This window comes from Fomitiporia mediterranea, assembly GCF_000271605.1.
Source record: "Fomitiporia mediterranea MF3/22 unplaced genomic scaffold FOMMEscaffold_10, whole genome shotgun sequence".
NCBI lineage: Eukaryota > Fungi > Basidiomycota > Agaricomycetes > Hymenochaetales > Hymenochaetaceae > Fomitiporia > Fomitiporia mediterranea.
In genome coordinates this window covers 1,273,918-1,297,559 of record NW_006760395.1, presented here as the reverse complement: position 1 = coordinate 1,297,559, position 23,642 = coordinate 1,273,918, and the positions used below count along the sequence as shown (strand labels likewise).

At 44.3% G+C, this 23,642-nt stretch overlaps 7 protein-coding genes across 7 annotated transcripts; 4 read left to right on the top strand and 3 right to left on the bottom strand.

Annotated features, from left to right (window-relative positions):
- Positions 1-1,051: 1,051 nt before the first annotated feature.
- Positions 1,052-2,677, top strand: FOMMEDRAFT_148434 (NAD-binding protein). The gene is made up of 8 exons (XM_007269512.1): positions 1,052-1,230; positions 1,282-1,519; positions 1,583-1,668; positions 1,728-1,918; positions 1,968-2,043; positions 2,112-2,167; positions 2,221-2,307; positions 2,367-2,677. The coding sequence occupies exons 1-8, from the start codon at positions 1,137-1,139 to the stop codon at positions 2,472-2,474; spliced, it is 936 nt and encodes a 311-aa protein (XP_007269574.1). The 5' UTR covers positions 1,052-1,136; the 3' UTR covers positions 2,475-2,677.
- Positions 2,678-3,632: 955 nt separating this feature from the next.
- FOMMEDRAFT_112446 (terpenoid synthase) lies at positions 3,633-4,994 on the top strand (the record flags this gene model as incomplete). Its single annotated transcript, XM_007269511.1, has 4 exons — positions 3,633-3,804; positions 3,952-4,126; positions 4,178-4,460; positions 4,517-4,994. The coding sequence occupies 4 exons, from the start codon at positions 3,633-3,635 to the stop codon at positions 4,925-4,927; spliced, it is 1,041 nt and encodes a 346-aa protein (XP_007269573.1). The 3' UTR covers positions 4,928-4,994.
- A 502-nt stretch (positions 4,995-5,496) lies between these two features.
- On the bottom strand, positions 5,497-7,285 carry FOMMEDRAFT_91790 (MFS general substrate transporter; the record flags this gene model as incomplete). Its single annotated transcript, XM_007269510.1, has 7 exons — positions 5,497-5,815; positions 5,877-6,095; positions 6,150-6,450; positions 6,503-6,714; positions 6,771-6,994; positions 7,043-7,129; positions 7,187-7,285. 7 exons carry the CDS (start codon positions 7,283-7,285, stop codon positions 5,497-5,499), a joined length of 1,461 nt encoding a protein of 486 aa, XP_007269572.1.
- A 696-nt stretch (positions 7,286-7,981) lies between these two features.
- On the top strand, positions 7,982-10,604 carry FOMMEDRAFT_148431 (cytochrome P450; the record flags this gene model as incomplete). The annotated part of the gene is made up of 14 exons (XM_007269509.1): positions 7,982-8,213; positions 8,243-8,350; positions 8,408-8,507; positions 8,560-8,703; positions 8,752-9,013; positions 9,072-9,175; positions 9,232-9,440; positions 9,499-9,555; positions 9,606-9,630; positions 9,695-9,706; positions 9,764-9,892; positions 9,960-10,109; positions 10,176-10,256; positions 10,343-10,604. Exons 1-14 carry the CDS (start codon positions 8,009-8,011, stop codon positions 10,602-10,604), a joined length of 1,848 nt encoding a protein of 615 aa, XP_007269571.1. The 5' UTR covers positions 7,982-8,008.
- Positions 10,605-13,370: 2,766 nt separating this feature from the next.
- On the top strand, positions 13,371-15,720 carry FOMMEDRAFT_148430 (cytochrome P450; the record flags this gene model as incomplete). Its single annotated transcript, XM_007269508.1, has 13 exons — positions 13,371-13,557; positions 13,615-13,747; positions 13,806-13,994; positions 14,052-14,200; positions 14,257-14,372; positions 14,424-14,526; positions 14,580-14,593; positions 14,651-14,817; positions 14,883-14,905; positions 14,966-15,047; positions 15,105-15,230; positions 15,289-15,432; positions 15,489-15,720. 13 exons carry the CDS (start codon positions 13,371-13,373, stop codon positions 15,565-15,567), a joined length of 1,512 nt encoding a protein of 503 aa, XP_007269570.1. The 3' UTR covers positions 15,568-15,720.
- Positions 15,721-16,693: 973 nt separating this feature from the next.
- FOMMEDRAFT_91758 (kinase-like protein) lies at positions 16,694-17,615 on the bottom strand (the record flags this gene model as incomplete). The annotated part of the gene is made up of 4 exons (XM_007269507.1): positions 16,694-16,975; positions 17,030-17,245; positions 17,296-17,357; positions 17,441-17,615. Coding segments are annotated over 4 exons (735 nt in total), but the record flags the coding sequence as incomplete, so codon positions are not given.
- A 3,879-nt stretch (positions 17,616-21,494) lies between these two features.
- On the bottom strand, positions 21,495-23,466 carry FOMMEDRAFT_159719 (MFS general substrate transporter; the record flags this gene model as incomplete). Its single annotated transcript, XM_007269506.1, has 12 exons — positions 21,495-21,575; positions 21,646-21,763; positions 21,820-21,936; positions 21,993-22,126; positions 22,184-22,412; positions 22,610-22,616; positions 22,671-22,827; positions 22,882-22,924; positions 22,977-23,096; positions 23,145-23,193; positions 23,243-23,298; positions 23,348-23,466. 12 exons carry the CDS (start codon positions 23,464-23,466, stop codon positions 21,495-21,497), a joined length of 1,230 nt encoding a protein of 409 aa, XP_007269568.1.
- Between the last annotated feature and the right edge of the window lie 176 nt (positions 23,467-23,642).

Below are 23,642 nucleotides of genomic sequence, written 5' to 3'. Positions count from 1 at the left end.
TTTACATTTTTTTTAACTATAAAAACTGTACTAATAAGTAATATAGTAGATTATAGTACTTTATATATATATATAGTTTTGATTTAATTATAATAATTTTTATTCTTAATATGTTCTCTTAAAATAATAGAATATTATAGTAAATATGTTAAGAATACTAGTACCAAATGTTTATATATAGTTATAATAGTAATTATTGTAATAAAAAATTCATAAGTTATAACTATAAACTCTGTATTGTAGAAAGTAGTAAAATTAGACTTAAAGTTGTATTCTTAATAAGTAGCTTAATACTTAACTATTAATTATATAAATATATATATAGTGACTACATTTAATATAGTACTTATTCTCAAAATTTTAGCTACAAATAATGTCTCCTTAAATTAATTATAAGTGTGTTGTGTGTGGGAAAAGTTTCTGTTCACTAAATCAGTACTGATCATCAAAATTCTAACATTCCAACACTAATATCTCAGCTTCAACTCATTTTTTCTTGCTCGAATTTCGTATTTAAGTTATATTTATTGTAGGCTACCTGTATGTAGAATTTCAAGAAATTTTACTAAGAATTGAGGGAGGTATTGTACAACTGAGCGTTAACTGGTAACTGAGCGCAAACCAGTAAAGCAAGAATGCAATTTGGAATGGCTCACGGTCATCCGCGCGAAGAAAGAAGTGCGATGTAAGTATAAAATAAAATAAAACACAGGACTTTAAAAAGTAACTGACTTTTCATTCATCGTCGAATTTCCCACGGGTCTTCACGTCCAGAGTCTCGTAAGCAGACTTGAAATTTGCATAAGTATTCATCAACTGGCTATTGCAACTCAGACGGGCTCTCCAGGGACCTCCTGGCTTGCAACATGACATGAGGCATCAATGATTGGCTCGCTGCTTCCGTGTTTCCGTTCGTATCGTACTAAAAAAAGACGGTGCTGATTTGCGTTGATTCCATGCTGTCAATGGAAAACCTTCCTCACGGGAGTTATTCCTCTCCAGCCTGGGAGTCCGGAGCTTCTGTCCGGTCCCATCATGAACGGATATTACGCGAGGCGTTTAAATACAAGAACTACAAATGATGGCGCTACCTCAAACCCTTCTGTCGTTTCCCTGGCCAACTTCGTCGTTCCAGCATGGGTCAAACCTGGTCTCTCTATTTTCCACCCGCACCGAAATTCAATGTCTCGGACATCCCTGATCTGTCGGGCAAGGTCATGATTGTGACTGGTAAGAGGGCATCATCTCTTGAAGTTGCAATTCTGAATGAGAATTCAATAGGTGGCAGCTCTGGAATTGGAAAAGAGATCGTTCGAGGACTTGTTTCACATAATGCGAAGGTCTACTTGGCGGCTCGCAGCGCTGAAAAGGCAAACGCTGCGATTGAAGAGCTGAAAAAAGACACGGGCAAGGAGGCGCAATTCCTGCAAGTCGACCTGGCGAGTGTGAAGAGCGTGCGACGCGCTGCAGAAGAGTTTCTAGGCAAAGAGCAACAGCTTCATGCTCTCATAAACAATGGGTACGTATGCAATTTACTTTGCTAAATTCGTCCTTTTCGGCTAGTCTCTGACAGGATTTCTAGTGGAGTTATGTTCTTAACTGCTACACCAGAGTCCCAGGCCATCACGGAGGATGGATATGATATCCAATGGGGCACAAACGTTGTTGGTGCGTGTTATCGAATGCTTCATGAGCCACGTTTTGATTCAACGTTGATCATGTCACAGGGCCCTTCTACTTCACACAACAGCTCATGCCCGCACTCCTTGCTGCTGCGGAAAACTCGCCTGATAAGAAGGCTCGCGTGTTATTCACGTCGTCTATCGTACAATCGGATGATATCAACTTCGAGACGACCAAAGATACTCCTGCACGGAAGAAAATGTCAGCGAGCAACCGCTACGGACAGTCCAAATTCGTATGTTCAGTGTTTCCTTTGGCTTTTCTTGCACTCAAGAAATTTCAAGGCGAATGTGGTTCTTGCTCGCGAATTGGCACGTCGCTACGGGGACAAAGGGATCGTGTCAACTTCCCTTTACCCAGGTATGAGTACATCTCAACCTTATTTCTTATTTCCGATCATACTTCTATTGATTGATCAATTTTTTCAGGCGGAATTAAGACAGATCTCCAACGACACTTGCCCAAACTGACCCGTAAGATTCTTGTGAGTAGTATACGTCTGACATGCTTGCAGGGGTCACTAACTTGTGCCTACAGGATCTGGCACTTCACCCTGCTCCAATGGGCGCTCTCACTGCATTATGGGGAGCTACTTCGCCTGAAGCGGCAGACCTGAACGGCAAGGTAAAACGAATTAAAGCTTAATTTTTGCAACAAATACTTACCGAGCTTCGGTAATGCAGTATTTGGTTCCATGGGCAAGAGTTGGGGTCCCCAGCGTCGCTTCGCAGAAACCGGAATTGGGTGAGAAGCTATGGTCAGAACTTGAGGAACAAGTGAAGGGGAAGTAATCAGCCAGTGACGTCCGTCCGGCAACGATGGTCCAGATGCTCTATTGACTTCTGCAAAGATTGGTGCACGTTGCTTTTTGAAATCTTTCATCATACTTCGCGGCAATTTGTTTAGATACCTTTACATAGTTCGTTTTGAGTCTGCTATTTCCTTATAAACTTACTGCACTCATTTATGACTGGGTGCAAACCTTCGTTTGAAATTCGCCTACGTTTGACGCCATTGTGCCATCCCAAAACAAATAGTAGATGATCAACGCGAAAGTCCGCTCTTGATCCGGGGCTAAATCCTGAATAGAGTCAAGTATGACAATGTTGTCTGTTTCTCAGGAGGGTGCACCGGTTTGTAATCAATTTGAATTTCATAAGTATACCAGATATGACTTAGCCATAAGAGATAGGCAATAATAATTTTCCTGTACACAAAACCAATGGAGATTCCGGACCACCAGCGGCTGGCGCCAGAATCAATCTTGAGTGAATATCTTGTGGGAGCATCTAAAAAGCACGGGCGTGAGAACGGCTCTTATGAGTCCAGAAAGGCAGTTTCGTTTAAATTGCAACCGGTTTCATTCCATATTCCGGATCGGAGCCGTTAATCCTTTTTTCGTCGCGAAAGGGCTTGCTGCTACGTTTGTATTAAATTACCAAGGGGTCATCAAACGAAGCGTACAGACGTAACGACCTGTGCAGGTCGACCCTTGCGGCTCACACGGAGGCAAGCATGCGCGCTGAATTGCGGAGGCCTCGCGCTATTCTTGGCGACCCCTACGAGTTTGCATGTCACAGTCCTGTCTGTGGTCTCCGGAACGATTGCCTATTAGCGCGTATCATCTTTGTTAGATATTGACGAGTACCTTGCTGTGCCACATTGATGCTGCGCCTCTATCTCGGTGCATTTACTCTACCTGTCACCCTCTTTTCACCGTTCGGAGTGTCGGAAGAAGCCACATTGGTGCGCAATCCGATGCTATCGCAAAATCTGATCAATACCTGTAACGTGCGTCAAGCAACAAGGACTTGCCATGTTGGTCCAATGAAATGTGTTTGCACAGATAGCAATGAAAAATCGAGAAATGGGAATTAAGGTATAAAAACCCTGCTCGAGTCAACGAATCGTTATCCCTCCACTACCAGTCAGAACACAGTTAGCCAGCCATGTCGAACGAAGTCAAGATGCTCTACCTTCCTGAGACTATGGCCGACTGGCCTTGGCCTCGTGCAATTAACCCGCACTACGAGGAAGTAAAGGCAGAGTCAAACGCTTGGTTCCACAGCTTCAAGGCGTTCTCCACTCGGTCCCAATATGCGTTCGACAAGTGCGACTTCGGTCAGTACGATTCGCTGCCTTGACTTGCGCATAATGCTCATCGATATAATACCTGCAGCGCGACTTGCTTCTCTGGCATATCCTTGGGTATCAAGGGGTATGTTTTTAACATAGCATGTAGTTCGAGTACTCCTAATGATCAAACAGAGCATCTCCGAACTGGCTGCGACTTAATGAATGTGTTCTTCCTCGTTGACGAGTACACCGACGTCGAGCCGGCTCACGTCGTTCGTGAAATGGTAGACGTCGTTATCGACGCCATGAAATACCCCCATAAGCCTCGCCCAGAAGGTGAAATCATCCTAGGCGAAGTTGCTCGACAGTAAGTTAAATCAATCTTACACTGGATAATATGTGGTAAACGTTTGACTAGATTCTGGGCATTGGCGATCAAAACTTCGAGTCCGACCTCCCAGAAGCACATGATGGAAGCCTTCACCGACTATCTCGAGTCTGTTGTTAATCAAGCAGCCGATCGTGACAACAACTCGGTTCGAACCATTGCTACTTATCTCGAAAACCGTCGAGAAAATATCGGTGCACGACCTTCGTACGTTCCTATGGAACTCGACCTCAACTTGACCGACGAGGTCTTTTACCACCCTGTTATGACGGAGCTGGCCGTCCACATCGCCGACTTGATTATCTTGGACAATGTTAGTCTCTTTACGTCCTACACTTTCGATGTGATGATTCTTATCAAAACTATCAGGACATTGCCTCTTACAACAAGGAGCAGGCTACCGGCGACGACCGGCACAATATCCTCACCGTGGCAATGCACGAGTTTAACACCGACTTGGAGGGTGCCATGAAATGGGTCGTCGAATATCACAAGGAGGTTGAGAGGAAGTTCTTGGATGGACTGAAACGGGTTCCCTCATGGGGACCTGAAATGGACCGTCAGGTCCAGCAGTACCTCTACGGACTTGCCAACTGGCCTCGTTGCAACGACTGCTGGAACTTCGAAAGCGGCCGATACTTCGGTAGCAAAGGTCTCGAATACCAGAAGACGCGTTTGGTCCCACTCCTCCCGAAAGTCATCCCACCTGCACAGGACCCAGCTCTTCGTCGAGAGAATGTTATTATCCCGCTCGTCGAAGCACTGGAGGTTAAGGCATAATTTTATTAAGTTTAGAAGGATAGAAAAATTTCTTAACCAGACATTACGCCTTGGTAATATACGTTGCAGAGCCTTTTACGTAGAATAGTCATTGTAGAACAATGAAGTCAAGATATATAGTTAATTAATGTAAATAAAGTCTTCATATTCTCCATTCCAGCTAAGGCCATTGTCCTTCTCGATGTGAGAGCGAGCATGCTTGACCTAGCAATATATAAAAAACAAATTGTTACTACGACACTGAGCGTGGATGCCTCGATCTTCTTTCTTTAGAGTTCGGCGTTAAACTCACCCACTTTGTAATAATTCAGTTGAACACTCATCTCATACGGCCTTTAGTAATTTGACCTCGTGTTGACGTAGTCATCACAGCAAACGTAAACCACCACAGGCAGGCTCGACCGAAGTCACCACTTAAATCATTTTCAAAACTGCTTGCAAGTCGACAAATTCAGGGTCTTTTAATCACTCATTCTGCACCATCCGGTTCTGAGGCTATACGATTTCAATAGAAAAAAGAGATCTATTCATTCCGTTCCTTGTACTATCACAGTCATTGGGTGAACTATTCAAGCCTCTACCTTCTTTGCTTGCATCTGGATTTCTCCAACTGTGGTATCGGAAGACTCGGACTTCTGCAGCATCGGAGTCGTACGTGGCCTCAAGAAAATGATGACCATGATTGTTTGTGCCAAGCCCAGAGCAACGATAAACCACATCGCCGAAGAGGGTCCCTTGTAAGACGGGAATGGATGATCGTTTGAGACCTGGACGAGAATAGTTGTAATTATAGCGACATTGATTGCCCCACCGACTTGTTGAGCAGCACTGAAAATTGCTGCGGCAACACCAACTTTGTCCGGAGGGACAGAGGTAATAATCCCAACACTGTATAGGATGGTATCGGTTAAAGAACAAGACCGCGTCGATAGAAACAGCCAAAACTAACTTGGAGATCATGTAAGCAGCGGAGGAACCAACTGTGATAAGAATCATTGACGGAAAAACGAGGCTCCAATACCGCTCTCTAGATGACGCAAATGCCATTAGGATGGAGAAGACGCCTGCCATGGAGTTTGCTCCGATTAGGGCGACTCGAGGGGGAAGCGCAAGAATTTGGCGTGGGAGAACAACGCAAACAATTGTGGAGGTCAACCCCATCGGTAACCTGTGATCGCAGTTAGACTGAGTTCCATAAATGGCTCAGGAGAGTGATGCATACACATGTAAACCAATTGTCAATGGGTTCCACCCATATGCTACCGGCCAGTACTCGCTGAAGACCAGAATCGGGCCCGTAAGGTATATTTGAGTGCAGAACGACACAAAAATATAAACCAGGAAGTTCGGAATGAACCACATCTTTGGCGGAATTAAAGCATGTTCTTCATGCAGGCGAGTCTGCCAGATGAAGAATGCGACCATCATGAAAACAGAGACAATCAGGGGGGCCAGCACCCGTGCTGTTCCCCATCCTGAATCGGGTGCCTGAGAGAGCGCGAAGATAAGGAGGATTATTGAACCTAAAATGCTTCCGATGAAAATGTGCGTCTGCAGCCTTTCAGTGACTCTTACCGGTCAGAACGAGGACGCCGGGGATGTCCATCTTTTTGTCCTTATGTCCGTCCCTATCCCGCTTCCCGGGAATAAGGAAAATTGATATTGTTGAAAGCGGAACTGTGACCATGGGGACTACCCATACCACCCAGTGCCACGACGCGAGTTGCACAATAATACCCCCAAGCACGAAACCCAGACAGAGCCCAAGGGTTCCTGCTGCGGCAAACCTAATGTTACATTAGCGGATCCCGCCTTGCCTGCTGCGGGACAGACATTCTCTCACAGTGTTAGAGCTATTCCTTGAGCTTTGGGTGCAGGATACGTCGCGGTGAGCATTGCGGTTGCCGAGGGTATCGTCATCGCTGCTCCTATGCCTTGAATGGCACGGATGATGATGAGTCCGATAATGTTCTTAACAAAGCCAGCTCCTATTCCAAGGAATCCAATAAGATAGAATCCTGCAATAAAGACTGGTTTGGGGTGATAAATATCCGAGATACGGCCAGCCTTTCCAAAGCGTCAAGCATACATACGTCCAATATTATCAATACTTACAAGGAGAAGGAAAGAGCCAAATGTCAGGCTGTAAGCCGTTAGCACCCATGAAAGGATGGATGTAGATTGATTGAAGTCAGAACCGATCTGTTAGCACGAAGTCAGGACATGGGCACATTGGCATAGAAATTCACATTGGCTTACGCTGTCAAGACAGATAATCATGGCGCTCGTCATGAATGCATCCACAAAAAGCGCGAGACAGAAGATCGCGAGGAGAATAGCCCGCCGGACGTTCGACATCTCAGCGAGATTACTGGAGTGAGCAGGCGGACCTTGTGGAGGAGGGCTTTCATTCACAGAGTCCATCTCAATGTTCGACGTCTGCACAACGATGGAGGGTTCGGGAGACATGTCTTGATAGTGAAGACTGTCAGAGCTCACAGGATCCTATGGGGGGAACTCCTCGTCCGGTAATGAATGGAGGTACCCTATTGCTCGGAGGCGTGATTCTCTCGTCACACCATGCATTCGCTCGTCCAATGAGTGGTGTATCATCCGAGCCACGGGCGCAAGTCGCATAGCTTCTAACCAAATGTCCGTTGATGATGGAATTTGGAGAGAAATCAAATTGCAAATGCAGAATAATAACATGTCACGGCTTTGAACGTGACCGGCGGAAAATGCGGGAAGATCGGCCCCAACGATCCGATCTAGAAATTGCCTCCGATATCGTAATTCATCCCGATCCGTTGATGGATGATCCGTTTAGGTATGCCCATCCCTTTTCTGAATTTAATGGTTTAATGCTCGCTTATGGAGCGGTATCAGGGATTCAGGGATCCTCGGCCCTTGCAATTTCCTGTCGTTTCAATGCTGTCGCGACACACCCACTCGTTATGCTATCATCCGACATGACAGCCTCGATCAATCTAGTGAAAATGCACTGCTCGATAATCAGGATGCTTATATTCTGCTTTTCATCTGGTGTCTTCTCAAGGCAGTCCTACCTATCTTCATTCGATCATGGCGGTCCTCAACCTCCCCTTCTCGAACCTCACAATCTTCTCACTTGTTGTCCTGGCATGGGTCGTGCACTCGACTGTCAGAGCCTACCTCCTAAGGCGAAAAATGCCGCCTGGTCCTACTGGCATCCCACTTCTGGGAAATGTACTACAGATGCCGACCTCACTTCCTTGGATTCGTTTTGCTGAGTACACTAAGAAATATGGTAGGCTACTCTACTTTGCATTGTTACAGGGTATATTCACAAGGCATGCGGATATTCAGGTCCTGTCGTATCGTTCAATGCTGCCGGCCATCCTGTGATTGTCTTGAACGATCACAAGTCTGCCTTTGAGCTCCTGGGTAAGTGCCTGAAGCATTGTATCTATCACGAGGCTCTCTGACTGCCAGAAACAATAGAACGTCGTAGCTTGAACTATAGTCACCGACCGCGCTTCATCAAGGCCGGAGAACTCCTATGTGATAACATTATGCTCTCCTTCATTCCCTATGGCGATCTGTAAAATCATCCTCTGCGTTCTCACGTCGCTTGGGCTTACCGAAAATTACAGCTTCCGTCGGTGCCGTCGTGTAACTAAAGAAGTATTCGGGCCCCGAGCAGCAGAGCAGTTCATACCGATGCAGGAGAAGGAGTCTACTCGCCTCCTGCGCGACATACTCTGCAAGCCGGAAATTTGGGAGGATAGTCTCAAGAGGTCTGTAGCATTGCACAATTTCTAACCAGTGCTGACAATGTCTTTCAGGTCAACTGCATCAAATATCCTTACTGCAACATACGGATGGCCTCGCATCACTGACGAATACCTTCCCTTGGTCAAGCGAATCCACGACCACACTGAGCATCTTTCCAACGCATGCATTCCTGGATGCAGTATGGTTGACACCTTCCCTTTCATAAACCATTTCCCGTTGTGGATGTCCAAGTGGAAGCGAGACTGTCTTGCGTGGCATAAACGTGAGTCTGCAATGTTTGAAGGTTTCAATTCGGAAGTAGAGAAGAAAATGGTAAATATCTCTCAACTTTCATATTCTGAATGGGGTTTGATGGTGTATACCTTTCCAGGAGAAGGGAGAGGCTCCATATTGCTTTGTAACTGCTCTTGTCGAAGGGGAGAATAAAAACGAGCTCTCTAAAAAGGAGGGTGCCTGGCTCGCTGGTATTATGTTGTAAGTACTGTATCCTCTATTCCTTTGTATGTATAACTCACTTTCATTCGCAACAGCTCCGCAGGCGCCGAGACGACTTCTGCTTCCCTTCAAAACTTTCTGATTGCAATGATTCATTACCCTAGAGTATTGAAAAAGGCGCAACACGAGATAGACACGGTGATCGGTCGAGACCGCCTCCCAACATTTGAAGACAGACCAAATCTCCCTTATGTCGGTGCTCTTGTAAGAGAACTACTTCGTTGGAGGCCCGCGGGACCCATGGGCAAGTATTGGTCACTCATTTGCATTCCACAATCAACAACTTATGTACTACTCCATAGGTATTCCGAGACGCGTTGCTGAGGACGATTGGTACGAAGGTTACTTCATTCCTAAAGGTATGTTTCTTACGAATATGAGGAGAAATGACACTTAATCCTTTTTCTAGGCGCAACCGTTATCTCGAACATATGGTAATGTCCTGTTTTTGAGTTTGTCTTGATCAGCCCAGTACTTACTCGACGATTCGGTACTTAGGGCCATCGACAGGTCTGTCGCAGCTAAACACTAATTTTATTTTCTTCTGGTCTAATACTTACCCCACAGAGACCCCGCACTTTACACGGATCCAGAAGAGTTCATCCCTGAACGATTCCTTGATGAAACTGGGACGAAGCCAGTCATTCCTGGAGATACTCACTCTTTAGGTCACAGTTCATTCGGATTCGGTAGAAGGTCTGTAAACCATTTCTCGCTGTCTGATAATCTGTTCACTTAACTTCGTATCGACCCTTATTGTTAGGACATGTGTCGGGGTTTATTTCGCGCAGCAATCTCTCTTCATCAACTTTGCCCAATTCCTGTGGGCTTTCAACATCGAGAAAGCTCGAGACGCTCAAGGCAATGAGATTACCCCGTCTTTGACAGAAGTTATCGATGCCGGAGTCACAGTGTACGTGCTCTTTTTGCAATGCTCGTAGCTTGATTAACTAAGGTCATTACGTCGACTCTTGTTCAGTGGACCTGCGTCATTCCAATGCAAGCTTTCTCCTCGTTACCCGGAGGTACTACCTATGGTTGAAAAAGCTGTCGCTAATATGTAGAAGAATGATACTCTAAATGTTTGCGAGCGTTAATTCTTATTTAATGCTGTAGTAGATTAGTATATTACTTGGTTAAATGCAGACATCTTTTCGCCAGTTCTACATGGATTATATTGATAAACCTTGAATCCAAAAAAGAAAACGGGTCTAATATCATAATAGTTATCCCTCTCAATGATCCTGCAGGACATCGCGCAAGACCCTATGTCCTACTGTTCAGCGTCATGGACAAACGTAGCCATAGCCGAGGCCGAGCTATTCATCAAACCAAAGACAGACCGATCACCAAAAATGCAAAGAATTTTTCTGATGCAGGGGTTGCAATACACATGCTCTTGTACTAATACATGTCATAAAAAATAAAGATGAAGGAGACCCTACGAGCCCGCACATAAGTCATGAAACGGTGGATGACGGCGGGCGCTCTGGCGTCCCGAATCCCTTTCCCTGTGATACGAGGCCTATTGTTCCTTGCTGTGTTCTGACTGCACGGCTGAATGCTATCGCTTCATTTGATTGGCGATAGGCAATCTGGAACCGCACTGATATTGGAAGAGTTGAATGGTCGTGGCGCGGTCTACATCCGTTGAATACATGGATTTTCAATTTAATGAAATGATGTCCGTGTAGTTGCCATTGATATAGAAAAGAAAAACAAACAAAAATAAACTATACATGGCGGAGCACAGCTGGGCTGAAAACCCTTTCCCGGAATAAAAACCTTCCTATGAAGGAAAACTTCTAGTACCAATAAGCGTAGCATCACTTAGGATATGCTGCGGACCGGGATGACCGAGCCGGCTTGGTGGGAAATTTCAAATGCACACAAGGAAATTTATAATTAATTGAATCGACAATCCGTTGGGGAGCGGTCGCGACGCCGGCGGGTTACGAGAACCGATCGGCATCATCAATGATAAGAGTGTAAGTTGCTTATGATGACATCAGAAAGAGCTTACTTGAAACACAATAATCCTGTCATTTAGTGAAGACGAAGGTAAAGGCACAAGTTAGTCAGTGATGCGATGCTCGTCTTTGTCGGGAAATGGTTCAGAACTACTGCTACACCACATGGCGGGCAAGCACGGTGAAAATCGGTATCCGTGTTCAATGGAAGTTTCATAGGATAGATGTTTGATAACATAACATACCGCATATCCTTGCCATCAGACTATCGGAGTGCAACACGTTTGACAGCTCTATTGGAGTCCGTTGTACAGCTGTAATACATCCGAGGTTCCGAAAGGCCGCCTCAGCGGAATGAGCCACTTCCCACGAATTTCGAGCGCTGCCCCAGTTAGGGTCATTTCTGGCTTCTGGCTCTTTTTCTGACATGTATGAAAAAGTGTCCATGAGCAAGAAACGTTGTACAGTGCCACTCGCAGTAGATCGATACGAAGATACGCGATGCATCATGGATATTTGAGCTGAGAGTTCCAAATCAAGGTTTGATAGAGTAAAGAGATGCCTATCCTGCCCTTTCCCCTCGAATTATTGACAGAACAAATAAAATCACAGAATTTTCTCACAATAAGCCACCCTTCCCCGAAATCGGCCATGCCCTCCTACCATCATATCCATTAATCTTTACTTTCAATGCATTTTTCTTTAGGGGATACGAGGGTTTTTGCTCGCAACTTGCCTAAGTTACTAACGTAACTTTGTAAGTAATGGAAATCATAGAAGTTATACTGCCGGAATTCTAACTTCTATATCATTGTGCCTGGATAAGAATAAACGTTCGGAAGCAATTCGATTGAAGCAAGAATGCAATACACTCCTTTTGGTCTACACTCTAGCAAATGCCTAATGCCACTTGTTTGCGAGAAGCCGTATGTGTGGAGCCACGGCATCTCGCGAGTGCCATTATCCTCCAAAGAATGCAACATGTCCTTGTACTAGTGCTGATGGATCAGGCCTCTTGATTTGCCGGTCCTCCGTCACTTGCGCTCAATTATCTGGTTCCGCAACGGCTCCACTTAGAGTAGTTGTTTAGCGGGCTTCGGCGATGAGGCTTCGCGCTTACTATGACCTCGGAAACTGAGGTGTATCAAAAGAGATATTCATAAGTAGATAACTCGAACTAGGGTTCAAAAGCTAACTGAAGATTCGACAGGCACGCAGTTAAAATTACGTTGGAGGAATGTACGTACGTAGATGTCCCTGGTGGCATTGCAAATTCCGGGGATTGTTGGCCTCGGGAAGTGTGAGCGAGGGTGACATTCCACCAAGTCGGAACGATGCAATCCCTGGCCTAACCTAACAACAAATATCGATGGAGTATCGCATCAGGAAGCCTGACTACTGCGGGATTGAGTGGGAAATCGGTGTGTACGGTAACCTGAAGTGAGCCACAAGCACGCTTCCAGTAGGAATAAAAAAAGATAGCAATACTTGATTCATGATTACACCTCCAATTTTGGTCGACGGAATATGACAAAGCCACCGTTTCAGTCATAATCCGCTTTCTGGTGCCTTGAAGCTTTGATCACTGCACGCTAGCTGAATTGGTTGCATGCAGAAAAACTTCACATGTACGAGTGACGACATGAAGAACAAAGGAAATGCTACGGTTCGCGATTTCCGATTTTGGAACCATCCCGTGATCGGCGAGCTCCGATTACCAAAAGCGAGTAAGCGAGTTTGATTCACCTTTTCTCCGAGCCACAACACAGCATAGTCAACAAATATCAAACTGCAGGAGTGTGTATCGAGCGTGGTACTCCCTTGATCGTTCTGATGATCTCTAACAGACGTTGCATAGACTTATCCTCCGTCCCGCTCGGCTGAGCCGGACTGCGCGCGCATTTCAATGTGTCCCTGACCTGTCCCGGTCCCTTTCATCGGTTTATGACAAGATATGGATCAATGGTTGGCGCAGATGAATGCATGGCGGCCAATTTGACATGCGGATCAAGTGCTCCGAATATGAGAAATGGTCAAACGCGTCCCGCAACGTCGGAGATCGGACAATGACTTCGTTGAATGATTCAATCTCTTCTCCTTAGGTGAGTTATGTTTGATACACCCTTATTAGTTATCTGAAACTCATAGAGGGCTCATATAGCACGCAGACTCCCCGCTTCCCCATCCACTTACCCCCTTTCAAGATGTGGGTTGCTTACTACTATGCGCTCGCGCCTCTGGCCGCCCTCCTCGTCTACGAAATTCGCTCGAGACTGAACGCGAAGCGTCTTCCCCCGGGCCCTAGGCCTCTCCCCATTATTGGAAACTTGCTGGATGTTCCGAGCGAAGCCGCTTGGAAGGTCTATGCTGAGTGGGGAAAGAAGAAATATGGTAAGTATTTAGAAGAATCAGCGACCTTATAATCCCAGCTGACGTCTGAAAACGTAGGTGATATCATATATTTCAAAGTTCTGCAAAAATCGGTCATTGTCATCAACTCCGCGACCGTCGCGCATGACTTGCTGGACAAGCGAAGCGCTATTTATTCAAGTCGCCCATGGGTTCCTATGGCTGGTAACGTGTACGCGATTGCCTTGATACCCCTCCATCCAGTGCCCTAACCGGCTTGTTATACATAGAATTGGATGGAATTGGGCACTTCCTCTCGTCACATATGGAGAGACCTTCAGGCGACACCGCAGGTACCTGCAACGATACTTTGCGAAGCCCCTCCTTCCGGATTATTATCACATACAACTAAAAGAGGCACGCCGAATGATAAACGATATCCTAGAAGATCCAGATAACTATAAACGGCATATCGAGCGGTATGTAGCTCACCTTCTGAACATGCTTCAAGATTTGACGATTCTCTTTTCATTTAGAATGGCGGGAGCAATCATCATGGAGATTGTCTTCGGGCACGAGGTCAAGTCTACGGACGATAAATTCCTACAAATCGCCTCCAAAGGAGGTAAAACTATTGCGGCGGCTGGTGCTGTTGGTGCACACCTTGTCGACTTATTCCCACTTCGTACGTGCTCTGTTAACCCGATGGTTACTTTCCCCTCTGATGTCCCACATTTATAGTGCGCTTCATCCCAGACTGGTTCCCCGGAACTGGATTCAAACGCCTTCCCCCTGGGACGCGGGAAGATCTAGCTGCAATGCGTAACGTCGCATTCGAGTATGTAAAAGAAAAGATGGTCTGTCCATTACATTTAACTTGAGAACGCTGCGATTAACGTCGACCACAGGCAAAAGGAATCGCTCGCCCATGTTATACGTCGACTTTATTGGAAGAAACAAACTTCGCGGATGAAGAAGGTGTAAGAGATACCGGTGCGAACGTCTATTCAGGTGAGAGGAAATGGTCTTGCTTGTAGTGCATGGTCTAATATGTTTGCTGGTAGCTGGCTTCGATACGGTATGCACACAATTCAAGATATTGAATCTTTTAACTCAAAATCCCGCCATATTCTAGACACTGTCGGCTCTCATGAGCGCCATGATTGCATTAGTTCTTGATCCTGTCATTCAGGCGAGAGCACAGGCCGAACTTGATACTGTCATTGGAAAGAATCGACTACCTGATTTCACCGATCGCGAAAGTCTGCCTTACATCCAGTGCATCATTATGGAGGCATTCAGGTACAGTGCAGATGTTATCGGACCATTATCTAACAGTATTGACTAAGATTGTTGTATTGGAATAGATGGGGAGCAACAACACCAGTCGGTAAGTCGGCCTTCGTCGTATATTCAAACCCAGTAATGTCTAATGGGTCCATTTTTACAGGCGTACCGCATTGTCTAACCCAGGACGACGAGTACAACGGGTATTTCCTTCCCGAAGGCAGTACAATCGTTGCAAATGCTTGGTGAGGATCTTTACACACTGCGCCGGTGTGCATCCATTGTTTACAAATCAATCGCAGGGCAATGCTGCACGATCCAGCAGTCTACCCCGACCCTGAGACATTCAATCCAGACCGCTTCTTGAAAGGCGAAGGCCGCACCCCTCAGCCTGATCCTCGTGGACCTGCGTTCGGTTTTGGTCGACGGTAAGAGGAAAAAGCGCCTTGCACGAGTTTTGAGTGCAAACTCATTTAATTCATGCAGAGCCTGCCCTGGAAAGGACATCGCCGAGAACACTATCTGGATCACCATAGTCTCGATATTTTACGCATTCAAGTTGACTCCTGCTGTCGACGAGAATGGCGTAGAGATCCCTATTGATAGACAACTCAGCGAGCACAGCGTGCGGTATGTCGCTCGTTTATTGCGTCTCAAAGTAATGATTGGGCTAATAAGTTCTGCAGCCATCCCCCGCCATTCAAGTGTACCATTCGGCCCCGCTTGACGAACTCTGAGACACTAGTCAGACATGGCCAAGATTAGAAGGATTGCGAACGCTATTTAGAGGTATCCTACCTGAGTACTATTTATTACGGTACTGTCAAACATCGGTAGCTTAGGGTACCGTTGATCCCCCCTTTTTTTCATTTATTCGACTTGTTTCGATAAATCCAACTGTCATTCATAATTTTTGTCACCACTATTTTACTTGTTAATAAATGCATTTGATTCCTTGATGCCTCTGTCTTGTAATATTCATTGAGTGAAAGGATCTTAATTGGACAAAGCACAATTAATTAGGAATTTCCAGCAATCCATCGCCCATATTATTTTCTCGCTTAGTTGTCACTTTCAGAGGTACTGCAGTTCTGAGCCGCGAAAACTGGAGACCCACGGAGACATTCATGTTGAGAGGAGGATCGTAATAAAACAATCCAAGGATTTGAAATGCATATGAGCATGTCTTTGCACACGCCTTTTCCGGGCAAATGTTCTTCTGTTGCAAGACACAAATGGTCGCCCTAGTCTTAAATGATAAAAGGTGTTGCTGCAAGAGTTCACGAGGTTAGGCAATATGATCATCGGTCTTGAATGCATCCGATACATACCTCCCATGCAGTCAAAAATTCAAAATGTTGTACTGATCTATACATGTACGCTGCTGTCGAAAAACAATATCTTCCCTCTAAAACTTTCATTAATACAGTATTACTCTACTTTTGAAAATAACCCTCCTTCAGTACAAACTAGACTTCTAGTTCAATCAGAATCTACTAGGTACAGTAATGTCCTCCTGCAGCTTCCTATTCAGGTTTGTGGGCCTTTGCGTCTTGTAACCTCAGAGTAAGTCAGCTTTCTGACAGGTTGTGGGACTGCCAAAAAGTTTTGTGTCACTCCATTATTAACATTCAACTCTGAAGTCTGGTCAAGCTGAGTGGTGTCACTGTCGTCAGAGTGCTCAGAGCATCCGCTATCACCCCAGGCAGACGTGGAACGTGAGGGAAAGTGGGTGTGAAAGTTCGCAATGTTGACTGCCAAGTTGCTAATCCATCTCCGCAATGAACTGGTTGGGATTTCTGAATCACCGTCTCTGTCCTGCAAACCATCAGTGATCAAGACAGGAGGCATTGCAGGTTCCTGCATTAGTTGGTCAATATGAAAATCCTATTTAGACGCATATCTGCCAGGATACGACACGGTGCAGCATGATACTCACAATCAATACGGAATGGTTCTCCATCTTGTCCAATGATCGGAGGACATCAGTCATACTTGGTCGTTTTGTCGTTTCATGCGACCAACAGGCTTCAATAAGACTCCAGACGTAATCATTCAGACCTCTCATGTCCGCATTGCCTCGCGGTCGGCGAGGCCTTTTTCCATTCAATACTTGATGCATGACAGCAACAGGTCTCGGCAGCTCGCTGAATGGCATTGTTCCAGAAAAGATCTGGTCTTGTCCTTAGATTTGTTCACTGTTGAGTCATAACAACAATAAACATACTTCAAAACACGTCATAGCATATGCATAAACGTCGCTCTTTGAAGATCCGGTAGTAGCCTTTGATCCTGGTGGCGGATCAAAAAGCTCAGGAGCCATCCAATGCAACGTGCCAGCTGAATTGGGGTCGCTCATCTTCTGACTCTTTATTTGACTATAATTTGCAACGCCAAAGTCGATAATGAGCAATTCGAGCTTCTCGTTGACAACAATATTTCCCTAAACATTCCTTTAGTCACATAACAAGAACGTCACTACTGGCCACCCACAGCTCGCAAGTCACAATGAAGGATCTGGGGGTCCTGACTATGCAGATATTCCAGTCCAGATGCTATTTGCCGGATCTTGCATTGACAAATAACAAAGGACGTCAAGTATATTAAACCTTAGGAATTAGTCTAGACGAAAAAGTACGTACAAAATCAATTCCGTCAACATAACGACCACCTTCCTCATATTTCTTCATAAACGTTGACAAGTCCCCATTGTCCATCCATGGTGAGACCAAAAGGTTTACCTCAGTCATTAAATTATCACAAACTCCGATGAACGGAAGAACGTTCCTGTGTCTCAATTGACGCCAAATTATAGCCACTTTAAGTTGAGCCTTTGAAGACAGGCTCGTAAATAAACCAGTATAGGGAAATTTGTACCAGGGTGCAAACCTCGAATAAATCTTTCCGATTTGCCCTTATTCTCTTAAGTGCCACTTTCTTCCCGCCCAGATGACCGAGAAAAATATCAGCGTAACCACCGCTAATATGGTGTGGAAATGCGGAATAAGAGGCTTCCCAAGTGATACCGTCCGAAATTCGGATGCTATCCGGCAGAACTCCTCGTCTGTTGACTAGATCAAAAAGCACCAGCCTGAGAGATCGATAGTTGGTAACTTCTCTGTCAACTAGCTTCAGAAATTGTAAACTATAGCTCTAACCTTGATGGAATGGATCATAGGCCTACTAATTGAACAATGCTCATGACATGTTGTAAATCGCTATCGTGCATTTTTAGTATGGGGGAGCGCGTAGGTGAGTTCATGCATATAAATAGCATGCGTGCGAAATCGTGTTCATCTGCTTTTTCCAAGCATTGCATAAAGATTCGGCATAATACTGATCTAGAAGTCTATTCCAGAAAGAGATCAACGAATCATCCCTCGTTTCTTTGAGGCTGGTAGTACATACCCTGATAATAGAAGCAGATCTTTGAGAGACAACTTTCCTCAAAGCCTTCTCTTTTGCTAGCGATTCAACGATTTCATCCGCGGACCAAGGCAATTCTGCAGCAAAGAATCCTTCAAAACCATCTAAAACGTATGTGGTTGAAAACACTGATGGGTTAATGTTCGAATCGGAGGGAGCTTACAAGCTACTTCGATTGGTTCAGAATCCTTAGTCTGTACGTCTCCGGATTGAAGAAATATGCAACCATAATAAATTTGGAACTTGATAGAGTTAGTGGATTGCTGGGAACGATTAATGCGTACTCACCGGATAAAGTATTGAGTCTAGTCGTCTCCTATATGCGCGATCCGGCACAGGGGAGAGGTTTAAATCGGAAAGCAAGAAATCAAACAGGTTGAAGGCGATCTCTCGCCAATCTCGGTCAATACATAGAATGTCGTCATCCAGTTTTTTCCGCCAAAGATCCGATGCCTCTCCTTCATGAGCAGCACAGAACTTGTTCCATCGGACTTGAAAGTCTGGGAGGAGCTTTGCGAGGTCGGCTAGAAAAGAGGGCATGATCAGTCTACGTGGCAGACGAGTAGCTCAGGGAATAAAGTGTCAACTCAGACTAATCAGGTGCAGGCTTAGGAACCATATGTCGGGATCACGATCGAAAGATAGACGCACATTCACTTTATTGATCGAAGAGCGAGCTGTGACAATGCGAGGGCGCTTCGAACTATGCATAGCTTACTAATCACCAGAAACACTGATCTAGCATGTGACCAAGTAGACTTGAAGTACAGGCATTCACCGGTCCTTTAAACACAACCTTTTGAACCCTCTGCATAATTTTTTATACAAAACTTTTCTTGTTTTTTTCTATTATATACATTCTAGACTATGATTAGTATGCTATGTAAAAATTATACAGGCATAGAGTGCCCCAAAAAATTAATAGAGAGGCAAGAAAAAATGAGGGAAATGTCACAAAAAGCACTCCTTTGAACAGACTGTGACTCTTGTCACGCTGGCACGCTCCAACTATCCTACCAACTCCTCCTGGGCCCCTGTCTCTCTCTGTACAAAATTTCCTCCTCTTGAAAGCTGCTAGCTTATTTCTATTCACTCCTGTGACTCTATCAGGAAAAAGTCACATTGCTTATAATGCATTGTAGACTTTGTAAAGTATAATGTAAGTATTGTATATATATTGTAATAAAATTATAAAGATCTTACAGTTTCCTCCTCCAGAATGTTAAACCATTTACTAACAGCTGTTAGATTTAGACTATTTACTTATTGTGTATTAAGATGAGAACTCTAGTAAGTTTTTAGCTTAGTATAATAATACTCTAGGAATCTCTAAACAAATGTAGGTCCTACAGGCTTGTAACTTGTACCATATCATGCCTTAAGGAGTTAATTAGCTGCCCTTTCAATATCATTATGACTGAATAGGCAGCTTTGATTAGAAGAGATCCAAATAAGTTCTGTCAGTGTCTGATTGTCCTCCTTCATTAAACAGCATTTTAAAGTATTAAACTCTAGGATAGACTTTATTCCAGCTGCCCTATTCCTTAATGTTCCAACTGTAACCCCTTTAAACATACTAGCCACTCCTCTTAGTCCTAGACACTCTCTCTGGGACTTTTTTTAGTCCAACTAATAAGCCTCAACTGTATTAGGAAAAAGTCAGATTCATAGTAATACATTGTGGACTTTGTAAAAGTAATATAAGTATTGTATATATATTGCAAATAACTGTAAGATCTTTATAATTTTATTACAATATATATACAATACTTACATTATACTTTACAAAGTCTATAATACATTATAAGTAATGTAGCTTTTTCCTAATGTGCTTGACTCATATTCCTCTCCCTTTCCTCCAATTCCTCCCTTTTTTTAGAGATTTAAACTTAGCATGCTTGACTATAGTGTACTAAGCAGAATAGAGAGTGAGCAAGCAGAAAAAAAAGAGTAAAAAAACACTAATTTATTAGCAAGGGTATGGCAAATGCTCTGACACGATTCTCACACAAAGGTTTGGCAAATTACATCATTGTGTCGATCATTTCTCTTTCTGTCACGCTTTCTTGACTTTTCTTAATGTTTACTTTTAATAAATTGTACAACTCAGTGTATTAAAATAAAAACTGCAGAATTGTATATTTTGGATACTAATAATCATATATGCAAAGTTTCAACTTGATTGGATTAATAGAAATATCACCAGAAAATTTGCAAAGTTTACTACAGGACAATTTTACTAAATTCTTTACCTGTCTGATTTTTCTTAATTTTATTTCTTGCTCAATTTCTCTCAAATCTTATATATACATTCGGGTCATATAGTAATACCTTGTATTAAATTTTCATAAAATAATATTAAGATTTGAGTAAGATATTACAGTCTGTTTAAAGGAACGGTTGTGTTTAAAGGAGCAGTTTTTGACTGTAGTAAAAGCAGTCTTAAGCAGATAGTAATATCGTGACATTGCTTTTTAGCAGTTATCGGAATTTAAGTCGTGTCATATCTCCAATGAGCTTTTCAGTAATGAGCTGTAACTGAGTGTCAGCGTGTGTTTTTGATAAATTGAGCTGAAGATGAAAAATCTAATATGAAAGTTCTGCTTGCCAATTTCGAGTCTAAAAATCACGTGATATAAACCTAAAGGAATGGGCACAATTTCAACACTTTTTCTTCAAACATCAGAAATGTGCTTATCGAATTGCGAAACACGTAGAATATCCGATATGGTAAACCAACGGGTACACGTCGTTCTCATACGAATCCTATCTCGAACTCTTGCCTTCCAAAGTTCCACCAGACCGATATTTCTAACTTCTAAATCTACTCGGTTCCTTTCAGCTCTATAGCCTCCCGTTTATCTTTTCGCGGATCCTCATGGCCCACTTGTATAGACAATATGGGGCTATATGATAGCCTTTCCGTGACCTAGTTCTTTGATACACATGTGGATCGTTCCTCCGCGTAGTAAGCCTTCTAACTTTCCCTGTTGAATAGATATACATGTACCTTTTTCTCTCCAGGGCTTTCACAGCATTTTAATGCTGTCGCATCCGAACGTAACATCGCGCCTGGAATGCAGCGCACTCAAGACTCTAGATTCTCTAAGGTCACTTACATTGGTTCACGGTACCAATTTCTGGTAAAGAAAGTTCACACTACAAAGTTACGGATGGAAATATGGAGTTATCCACGACAGCCGAGGCTCAGGATGATATGCGAACAATTTCATCCGGTACACCAACAATATGATATTCTCGAAAGGCTAGACCTTCTGAGTACCTCTCTCCTTTACGAGCAGCGTCCTTGAGACGAAGAAAACCCCTGCCGCTGCTATCATAACAGTCTGCACAACATGGAAATATGTCCAAGAAAGTAGTCAGGCCTGGGTATATCAAAAACCTAATTAAACTTACCCCAGAAAAGGCGATAGGCCTAATCCAGAAGAACTGTGACGTGAGAAGAGCGCCTTGAGCGGGAGCGGCACCAAGGGTACCAAAGCTGCTGAATGCGATTCCAATACCTGTTCGAGCTCTAAACGTACAATTAATTAAAGGGTTCTCCTTGAGAATGGGAGAATAAAGCCTCACCCCACTTCCTTAGGTGTCTTCGAAAGAAACGCGAGAGAGGCCACGACTAGAGAAAGCCAGGCTCCAGAAAATATACCATACAGGATGCTGACAACTATCAGAGACGCTCGATCGTTTCTATAACAGACATACATCAGCAGTGAAAGTTATTTGTACGATTAAGGATCACTGACACTCCAAGAATCGCCCATATGGTAGCAGCTGCACTCAACGATGTAATCACCAAAAGATTGAAGGGCCCATACAAGTCAGACAAGAAGTTTCCTACTACTCGCCCTATCGCACCGCATCCATTCACGATTGCTAGCTAAGGAAACGCACAGTATCAACGCCTGCTGAATAGAAAAAAGATCGTTCAACTCACTGAGTAGAATGCGAGAGTAAGATCGACGCTGTGCTGCACAGCGTATAATTGTAAGTATATCACAGGAAAGTAGAATCCGAAGCTAGCGAAGAGACCGCTTGATGTATAAAGAATCGTAGGTATCACAAACACTCGCAGGAAAGTAAACCTTACGCTATCATGGCATTCAGGTACGGCCCTTCCATAAACCAGGCTTTCACGTTCGGAGGAGGTCCAGACGACGACCGACCTGGAAGCCTTGTACGCATTAATGCAACGCCGACCACAAGACAAGCCAGGACCACATATGCACTTGATCTAACTGATTCAGAAAAACTCCTTGTCTGAAAGAGGCGGCTTCACGAACAAGCCGAAAAGGATATGTCAGCCATCACGTCCATTTTGCTTGCATATACCATGATTCCGTGAACTCTCGATAAAACTTACTTCAGCACTGTGTATGTATGATATGAGTATTAAGTAAATGCGTGTCAAGCAATGAACACACTGATTGGTATAGCTATAGCCCCACAAGAGCTTCCGGACAACGCTATACCTGCAGCTAGTCCACGCCATCGTCTCCAATGATGTGCAGTTAGACCAACCGTCGGAATGAACGTCAAGCCAAGCCCTATCCCCATCCCTACTGCTTGGCTCAGGAAAACCTGAATGGTTTAGGTTAAAACATTGTAAGACGAGAGTTAAATTATACGGCTGACCTGATAGTACTGGTTTGGTTTCGCCAAAGAGAGCATGAACAGCCTACCGAATGGTAAGAATGCAACGGCATGCGGAGCAGAACAAGAGTACACACGAGAATACAAATATGATGGAACCCAATATCTCCAGAACATAGAAATACCCAACATCGAAGAGCTTCCCAGACAAAAGACCAACCAGGAAGGGCATCATGAACTGAAAACTGCCAATCCAACTGTAGAATATTCAGTCGAGAAGATCTGATACCGGATGTTGAAAGTACCTAATGTCACTCGGGTCGTGGTTAGTTAGATAGATCCGAGTATAATAATCTGAGGACGAGTGAGCTGCATGTAAGTAAATTGAGAGTAACAAGAAAACCTTCGTATACTCCGAATGAGTAGAGGTAGCCGAAGGTGGCGAACAGGACGAGCCACCTTAAGAGGATGTTAGGAGTAATCTAATGCGCATCTTGGATAGACTGACTGGCCAACTAGGGATAGACAAGCCTTGACTCCACCGTCAGGTATTTGGTACGCAGTTTCGGAGTCATCAGTTGTATAGACTTCCTCACGGATTGAGTCTTTCTTGGCCTCAGACGACATGAATTATGCAGAGTTATTGTCTAAAAGCCTCTGGAAGTGAAGGAAGAGGATATCACAGGCGACTAGAAGTGATTGTGACTGAATTTCCCAGAGACTAATGTAGAGAGCATCGTGAGTAGCTGAAACTGTTGGATATATTACTGAAGGGCGAGAGCGTTGACGTCCTGATTGCATCT